Raw genomic sequence first — 9,174 nt, 5'->3', positions numbered from 1 at the left:
ATGTTCAGTATCCTCGAAGTCTTCGGAACACAAGCTGCATATCCAATTGCACTATTGCAGGGCAATGCTGTTTTACGAAATTTTCAGCAGTTAAGGCTTGTTTATATAGAAGTTGCCATCCAAACAAAGCTTGTTTTGGTTCAGCATTTGAATGACATTATTCATCCAATTGTTGGTTCCGAGGCAGAGTTCAGGAAAGCCAAAGTATTACTTATACTACTTCAGAGGTGGCGACCATTGCAAGAGCATGGACCAGTTCATATGTAGCTTCCTGTGTGGACTCGGTGAAGCCGAGTTCTTGAACCTCGGACTTTTGTGATGGATTTGAACATGCGTTTGTCTGGCGCGCGCGCACACGGAGGATGGGAAGTTTTAGGTACTATTTTGATTTGATTTCGAGCACTTGAAGGAGACGGCCGGCCTCCGTGGTGGAGGAAGCGGACTTCTCGAAGGATTGGAAGCGCTGGGACAAGGAGGAGGGTCCAGGCGGATCACACTGCGGTTGGTACCGTCATACAACAAGGCGACTCCAATGCAGCTTAAGCCGGGACAAGAGCTGGAGGCTTTTTGACGGGCAGGAGCCTGAGAATTACTGGTACAGGGTGTGCGACGGGCGAGCTGCGAAGGTCATCATATCCATATATCCTTCTTGGTATGCAATTTGGAAGTCGAAGAGATTAATGAAATAAACCGCGATAAAAAGATCATACAAAATCAACTTTAAAATAAAGTTTTATAATTTAAATATTAAATTTTAAGCCGTTAGTACAGTGAAACATCGACAGCCCTACGAAGAGAACCTAAACATGTATGCTGACTATACAGGGGTGATTGTTTGACCTTGTAAATGAAATAACCAAACAACATATTTACAGACGAAAAATAATTTATGACTAAAACTTTCATATATGTATTGTTAGCGATTTAAAAGGTAAACCGGAAAAATTATGTTAGCAAAGTACTATATTTTACTTAAAATCTATATAAAATATTTATACTTTGTCATCGAGCCATAGGATTGAGAAATCACCAGTTCCATCCCTGTTTGTGGTCACTGTGGACCCGTGCAACGTCCCAAAATTCCACGATGAATTCGGTCTAAACACTTATCAAACTTTCCTGACTATCCAGCAAACATGACCTTTTTTAAAGATAATCATGACTCTCTTTTTATACAGAACATATATAAAGTATCAAAGAAAAATTAGGAGACCTGGCAGTCCGGTCAGGCCGTGATAGCTGTATCACAATGATGCGAGCACAATTACAATGTTACAAGATGTACACTCGTACAACAATTTTGTGAAGGTATCGGGTGATATTATATATATTTTTTAAGTAAATCTTCGGTAAACGCAAGTGCTACTCCCTTCGTCCCACTGCAAGTATATTTTAACACCGTTTATATTTGATCATTTGTCTTATTTAAAAATTATGATTAGTATTTTTATTGTTATTAGATTATAAAACATGAATAGTACTTTATGTGTGCCTATTTTCTGATTCTTTTCTCATAATTTTTTTAAATAAACGAACGATCAAATCTTAGACACATAAATTCACAACTGTAGTTATATTGGGACGAAGACAATAGTATTTAGAGGTATTACCATTTTACACTAATAAATAATATCTTTAAATATTTTCTTGATACCATAGAATTTCTTATACTGCCATATATAGCAGTCTGAAATTGATCCATGTTTCCTAACTGACCTTAAAAACGTAACTTTCCACATTATAATATGCCATGTTTGTACCAAATAATTAAGTTCGTTGGAATGTGCTAAACAACTTACTCCAATTTTTAATGCTCGACGCTACTAGCTTTTAAATATTTGTTCGATCACTCGTCTTATTTAATTTTCTGCTAGTATCTAAAATTATGAGTTATGACTAAAATTTCTTAAATAATAAAACGAATAATAATAAAATAAAATAAAATATGTAATATTTTTTATTTTTAATAAGACAAATGTTGACGTATAAATCCAAAAGTAAACATGGAGAAACATTAATTTTTTTACAGTGTTGACTTTTCAGTATTTTTATTACTTGTTTTATATAATAATTATATATATTATTAATTATCTTACTATAATTTTATTTATTAAAACACTCGAAGCATAACTTATAATTTTACATTTTCATATAAATTTTTGAACAAGTCAAATAATTAATTTCAATTTGAAGTATATATTGATTTCAATTTGATCTAAATTTTCCCCTTAGGGAGAGTAGGTGGTGTTTGACTAGTGCGGTGCACACTACTTTTACTACCAATATTTTTTGTTTTATTCATGTTTATAAGTTAAATTTTAAATTTTTCAATTTTAAATTTAGAGTTAATTTGGGGTTTCATCATATTTATTTTTTAACTTTTGATTTAGACGCTAAGAGCATGTATATAAAAGATTTTGATTTTTTATTTGTAAATATGTAGCTTGATTTTCCTTAAAAAAGATCATTGATACCGCTCCATGCCTCCATGCAAGTTGCAGCGAGACTGGTTTTAGTTTGGCACGAAGTGCCAGATGCATGCACCTCATCGATCACAACCATCAGTTCGATTTTTTTCGAGCTAAATAAAAAATATAGAGGGTAATTTGTCTGATTCGATCAAGTGTACTTAGCGAATCGAAACAGCTGCGATGCGGTGGTTTTCCGTAAGACGATTGATCACGACCTCACTTCCGCGAATTAATGATGGATCGATGAAATGCGCCTACATGCACCAACGACGCTGACACTTAACCAAACGTTGTACACTAATCTTGCGGTCGTCTCTGTGGCCTGTGGGCTATCGCACGTCAACTTGCCAACACCATGAGAAAAACCATCGCAAATTTGCACAGAAATTTTTTGTACTCCTAATTGAAGCTGCCGATCGAGCAAGCAAGCTTCCATCCCAGCGCCGCCGCCACCTGCTGACTGGTGCGTGCGTCCGTCCACGGTGGCATGCGGCGGCGATCGTCGGTCTCCGTCGTTCATGCCGTTCTCCTTCTCCTCGTCGCGGCGGCCGCGCTGCCGATCGCCGCCGCGCAGCCGTGGCAGTTGTGCGGCCGCGGCGGCGGCGGAGGCGGCGGCACCTACGCGGTGAACAGCACCTACGACGCCAACCTCCAGGGCCTCATCAGCGACCTCCAGCTGAACGCCTCCACCTCGCCCACCCTCTTCGCCTCCGGCGCCCTCGGCTCCGCCCCGGACACCGTCTACGGCATCATCCTCTGCCGCGGCGACGTGAGCTCCTCCGACTGCTACGACTGCGGCACCAGGGCCGGCCAGGACGTCGGCCAGGTCTGCAACCGCACCAGGGACGCCATCCTCGTCTACAACCAGTGCTACGCCCGCTTCTCCGACAAGGACTTCCTCGCCGCCACCAACAACTCTGGCCAGGTGCCGCTCATGAACGCCGCCAACATCACCAGCGCCGACGTCGCCGGCTACGACCGCGCCGTCGCAGGCCTCCTCAACGCCACCCTGCTGTACGCGGTGGAGAACACGACGAGGCTGTTCGCCACGGGGCAGCGGGTGGGGGCCGACCCGGGGTTCCCTAACATCTACTCGGCGGCGCAGTGCACGCCGGACCTGTCGCCGGCGGTGTGCCGGAGCTGCCTCGACGACCTGGTGGCCGCGTGGTGGAAGACGTTCCCGCTGAACACGCTGGGCGCGAGGATCGTCGGCACGAGGTGCAACTTGAGGGCCGAGGTAACCCAGGACAAGTTCTACACCGGCGCCCCAATGCTGAAGCTGTGGGCGGACGGCCTCTCGCCGCCGGCGACGTCGCCGGATGCTGTGCCGGGCACTACGGGAGGTGAGCATACTGCACACTATGCTTTATGTTTACAATTTTGGTAACTATAGAAATTAGGTGTTTAAAGGTATCTAAAATTTGTACTAAAAAATTGTTACCTCCATATGCTTTCTAAAGAAACGTAAAACTTCCCTAATCCCAAATAAATATGGTTAGTTTTTTTTGACCTACTACTACAACTTTCTCAATGGTTATTTTAATAAAATAAACTTTTCATACAATCGGGGTACATTATAATTACAAATTAACCTGTAACTTGTATAAAATATTTTAAGAAGTGCCCTCTAGGCGCATTTGGCTAGTCCCAGCCGCACTCATGCTCAATATCCAAATCTCCAGACAATTCGATGGTCCACAGTCATATCGCTCATTTTTGCTGTTGATTTTTTATCTACGGTTTTTGACCATTCGTATTATTTAAAAATTTTATCTAAATATATAGAATTATAAGTTATACTTAAAGTTTCTATAATAATAAATTAAATTATAATAAAATAATTAATGAGTATATAATATTTTAATAAGATAAATGATCAAATGAATATAAAAGTCAATGTCATCGTATAAAAAAAATCGGAGGATGCAGTATATTAACATCATATCTCTTCAATCTTAAGTCATTGCACGTTTTCATTTGGTTTATGAATAGCGAGATTCGTCTATGTTTAACATAGTTGACTTTTTTATAGACATTTGACGATTCGTCTTATTTAAAAAATTTACATAATTATTAATTATTTTTATATTATTTTATTTATGGTTAAATATATTTTTATGCATATCTATAGCTTTATATATTTGATAAAAAAATTTAAATAAGACGATAAACATGTATAGAAAAAGTCAACGGCATCGGGGATATAATATTTTAATAAGATAAATGATCAAGTGAATATAAAAGTCAATAGCATCATATAAAAAAATCAAAGGATGTAGTATATTAACATCATATCTCTTCAATCTTAAGTCATTGCACGTTTTCATTTGGTTTATGTATAGCGACATTGTTTATCTCGTACTAACTCCGTCTATGTTTGACGTAGTTGATTTTTTTATAGACGTTTGACTATTCGTCTTATTCAAAAAATTTACATAATTATTAATTATTTTTATATTATTTTATTTATTGTTACATATATTTTTATGCATATCTATAGCTTTACATATTTGATAAAAAAAATTTAAATAAGACGATAAATATGTATAAAAAAAGTCAACGGCGTCGAGAGTATTTGCGTACTTAAACCCGATAAGTCTGACTTTTTAGCTCACCAAATTCTTGCTGATATGTTATTAGCTAATCGCCGCAGATGATCAACACCCACTGTTTAGAAGAGCCGATACTACTGCTGTATTTCAACATGTCACGTTCTATATTACAACGTAGTAGACTGGTAGCAGTCAAAACAATCGCTAGCTCCATAGTAGCTCATTGTTTCCATTGTCTTAAACAATATTAAAAAAAGTCAATTTTGTTCATTGAGTAGCTGCTGGCTTGATAATCAGCTGCTCAGCTAAGAAAACAGGTGCCCTGTTTTGCATACTTGAACAAACTGCCTCCCTCCAAAACTGCAGGCAAGAAAAAGTCAGTAAAAACAATTCTGGAAATTGTCTTGCCGATAGTGGCAGCTGCAATCTTAGTTGCAATTTCCCTGTGTTTGTGGAACATGCGTAAGAAGAGAAGATGGCGAAAAGCAGATCATTTAACCGGAGGTGAGCGATCCTCAGAACAATTTGGCATTAAATCTTTCACAAATTACCCCTGGCATTGTTAATCATCAGTATTGTTTAACAGTTTATCATATCCATGCAAATTTGCAGCTGACGCAGCTGAGGATTTTGAAAGTGTCAAGTCAACCTTGTTATCTCTGGCGTCATTGCAAGTGGCAACTGATAATTTCAACGAAAGCATGAAACTCGGTGAAGGGGGGTTCGGTGCAGTTTATAAGGTATTGTGTAGTAGCCTTTCTCTGTCACATTTGAATCATTGCCGGGCTTTTTTGAAAAAAAATAGTTAATGAGTGTAGGATTGTAAGGGATCTTTCCATTCCTAAAAAATAGTCAATGAGATGGAGGCTCCACTGCTTATATATTAAATCATTTGTCATTACATCACTAATATGAAATTATTCAGTAATCTTTTTATTCACACACTGGTGTTCAATATGGAATATTCAGTAATCTTTTCATTCACACGTTGGTGTTCCTTCAGCTGTTATACATTGATGGTCTCTCAGGTATAGATGCCCCGCAAGCACCTATGGCCTATTAGTTCTTTTTATCATAGTGTCCATCGGGTTATATGTTAAATTATCTAGACTCTAATATCAATTGTAGGATCATAATGAGGCAAGAGGTTCTTCAGCATATATCTGGTTCTTTGCTATTCCATAACTAATATGGAACAATTCAACAATAATTTCATGCTATGAATTAAGCATGATACAAATATGAAACTATAAATGTTTTTTGTATGGGTGCATGCACTAGTCCTAATTGTCACTCTAATTTTATTAATTAATGTGAGTTATAGTCTACCAAACTTTTACAAGCAACTGCAAAGTTTTGTATATCTACATATCTATCCATATCTCCATGTAAGAAGATACTAAACCAAATTATTCAGGGACTACTTACCGGACAAGAAGTGGCAGTGAAAAGGCTAGCGAAGGGTTCGAACCAAGGGCTAGAAGAGGTGAAAAACGAGCTAGTTTTGGCGGCCAAACTTCACCACAAGAATCTTGTGCGGCTTGTGGGTTTTTGCCTGGAAGAAGGAGAGAGGATGCTTGTCTACGAATACATGCCAAACAAAAGCCTCGACACCTTTCTCTTTGGTACTACAAATATCACCTCTGAAAACTTAGATATGTTACACTTTCTTCATGCATGTTTCAGCAAAATGACCACGATTTTTTTTTCTAACTAGATGAAGAGAAAAGGAAAGGGCTAGATTGGACTACACGATTCAGGATCATCGAAGGCATTGCTAGGGGGTTGCAGTATCTTCACCAGGACTCGCAGAAGAGGATCGTCCACCGTGACATGAAGGCAAGCAACATCTTGTTGGACGCAGACATGAACCCTAAGATCGGCGACTTCGGGCTCGCTAGGCTCTTTGGGCAAGACCAGACTCGAGAGGTCACGAACCGTATCGTCGGAACATTGTAAATCGGATTGTTTATTTAGATATAAAGGCAACCGAATATATGAACTATGCAGTTCTCCCTCTAATCATGTGATTCTCTCCTTGTTAAATGTTGATGCAGTGGCTACATGTCTCCGGAGTACGTGATGCACGGACAGTATTCCACGAAATCAGATGTGTTCAGCTTTGGCATTCTCATCATAGAGATCGTGACCGGCCGGAGAAGGAGCAATGGGCCCTATTTCTATGAGCAAAATGAAGATATAATAAACATAGTGAGTGTATATATACACAACCACATCTTTTCGCTTATAGTTATAGTCAGAATTTAAATTTTTGACTGTAAATTTAGAGTTGATTTTACATTTTTATGGCAGTTTGTTTTTTCAGTCTTCGCTTTTAAATCGCTAAAAGAACACATATATAAATTTTTTATTTATAAATTATTTTTTATTTACAAATACGATCATTTCGCATATTCCTAATGTCAAAAGATGACACCATGCTCGCTAATTCACCGACTAATGCACCATTTATTGTTGGTTGCATTTTTGGCACTTGCATTAACAGACAACCATGCATGTAAACATATCGTCTGCACACTGATTACTGAAGACCTATGTGCTAATAATGCTAGGTATGGAGGCACTGGTCAGAGGGAAACATCGTGGAGATGATAGACAACTCCTTGGGAAGAAACTACAGTGAGGATGAGGTGCTGAAGTGCATCAACATCGGCCTGCTCTGCGTCCAGCAGAACCCGGTTGATCGCCCTACGATGGCGGATGTCATGGTTTTGCTGAACAGCGACGCCACCAGCACCCTGCCGGCCCTCGTGGTTCATAGGCCAGCGTCGTCCTCCGACGGGAGCTCTGGCTACTCCCAGACCGTGACGCAATTGTCTCCCAGGTAGCAGAGGCAGAGGCTAAAGCAGAGCTGGCCGGCGTCGCTAGTGCAGTTGGCTTGCTGCTTGTCTTTTGTTTCGTGTTGAAATTGTGTGGGTATATATTGCCATATTTTGGCTGTATTCTTTTGCAAAGGATTATTTGGCGGCATTCACGCGCATGTTTTCCAAGCTGGTAAAAAAGTACATTCTTTTGCAAAAATTATATATAAAAAAGCTTTTTATCTCATCTTTCTAGGGTCGATTTTTTTAATTGTATATAGTTAATTTTATCGCTTATACTATTAGGTAGTTATTAATGAGTCAGATAATATTTTATTTTTAATTTTTCATTTATCAAAAAAAACACAACCTTATGAGCATTTCCTATGGAGTACTTTGAGAATCCGTCATGTGAATAGGGTAAGGTCTAATGTGCAAACAAACACGTCATTTACTTCTTTCACATGAAGGTTTTTACATTTTTATATTTTGATCTATTCCATTTTGAATTGGTATGTTTTTAGTTTTGGTTCCCATGTATTAAGAAAGTACATTTCTTATTTTCTCCTAACTCAAAAATCTTATATGTAAGAACTTTATACATAAAAGTTATAGATATAAACTTGATATATAAAAAATATACACATATTTTTTAAAAAAATAAAAAACATCCCATACACAAATATCCCATATTAATGTTTTTTATTTAAATATTCTATACACTGTAAAAATTCTCATTATCTTGGACTCAAATAATCAGTTAAAAAATTTTAAAGAAAAAATATCTACATAAAAATAAGAAAAAACAAAGGACCGATTCGCGTGGAAGCGCCACGCGTGCACGATCGCGCATACGTAATTTTCACGGTGAATACTGTGTCCGTGAGGAAAAATTGGACAACATGCCACTCCCACACTGAAATACCACTCCACGGAATCGCTTCGTTAAAATACCACTCCCAAGTCCCAATCGACAGCTAACATTTGTTTTGCCTTTTTTTGCTTTCGGATCAATTTCTGCCTCTTCTCACCGTACGTCGGACCAAATTGCCCCTGGCCGAGCATGAAACTCCGGCGACTGTCCTGCACTGCGGCGGCCGAGACTCCGGCGACCGTCGCCGTGCTTGCATCGTGGCCCACGTTGTAGCCCCTCCGCCACGGCGGCCATGAAATCTTGGCAAGAAGAGACGCGCGCACACGGACGGCGGTGTTGAGCTGCATCGGCAATAGCTACTAGGTGAGCTTGAGGTCAAAGAAGAAGAAGGCGGCTTCAATAGCTCCAAGGTGAGCTTGAGCTCAGAGAAGGGCATGTCGGTGTCGTAGGAGCCG

At 39.2% G+C, this 9,174-nt stretch overlaps 1 protein-coding gene across 2 annotated transcripts; it reads left to right on the top strand.

The window, feature by feature from the left end:
* Window positions 1-2,852: 2,852 nt before the first annotated feature.
* LOC102717264 (cysteine-rich receptor-like protein kinase 6) lies at window positions 2,853-8,080 on the top strand. Of its 2 annotated transcripts, none has more exons than XM_015839184.2 (7): window positions 2,853-3,814; window positions 5,390-5,527; window positions 5,636-5,763; window positions 6,441-6,648; window positions 6,741-6,978; window positions 7,081-7,234; window positions 7,597-8,080. In XM_015839184.2, the coding sequence occupies exons 1-7, from the start codon at window positions 2,959-2,961 to the stop codon at window positions 7,870-7,872; spliced, it is 1,998 nt and encodes a 665-aa protein (XP_015694670.2). In that variant the 5' UTR covers window positions 2,853-2,958; the 3' UTR covers window positions 7,873-8,080. The 2 variants fall into 2 exon arrangements, with proteins under 2 accessions (XP_015694670.2, XP_040381886.1); XM_040525952.1 differs by having other exon boundaries at window positions 6,741-6,952; window positions 7,597-7,688.
* Window positions 8,081-9,174: the final 1,094 nt, after the last annotated feature.

Source organism: Oryza brachyantha, chromosome 7 (assembly GCF_000231095.2).
Source record: "Oryza brachyantha chromosome 7, ObraRS2, whole genome shotgun sequence".
In the NCBI taxonomy this organism is placed as follows: Eukaryota; Viridiplantae; Streptophyta; class Magnoliopsida; order Poales; family Poaceae; genus Oryza; species Oryza brachyantha.
The sequence above is the reverse complement of the archived record's forward strand: the minus strand, read 5'-3'. Positions and strand labels throughout refer to the sequence as shown.

What these genes read in the sequence shown, in the direction of transcription:
- LOC102717264 (XM_015839184.2), top strand. Translation starts at nt 2,959, where the DNA reads ATGCGGCGGCGATCGTCGGTCTCCGTCGTTCATGCCGTTCTCCTTCTC. An exon ending in AGCAGATCATTTAACCGGAG is followed by an intron (nt 5,528 to 5,635) that starts GTGAGCGATCCT and finishes GCAAATTTGCAG; the next exon opens with CTGACGCAGCTGAGGATTTT. An exon ending in AACCGTATCGTCGGAACATT is followed by an intron (nt 6,979 to 7,080) that starts GTAAATCGGATT and finishes ATGTTGATGCAG; the next exon opens with TGGCTACATGTCTCCGGAGT.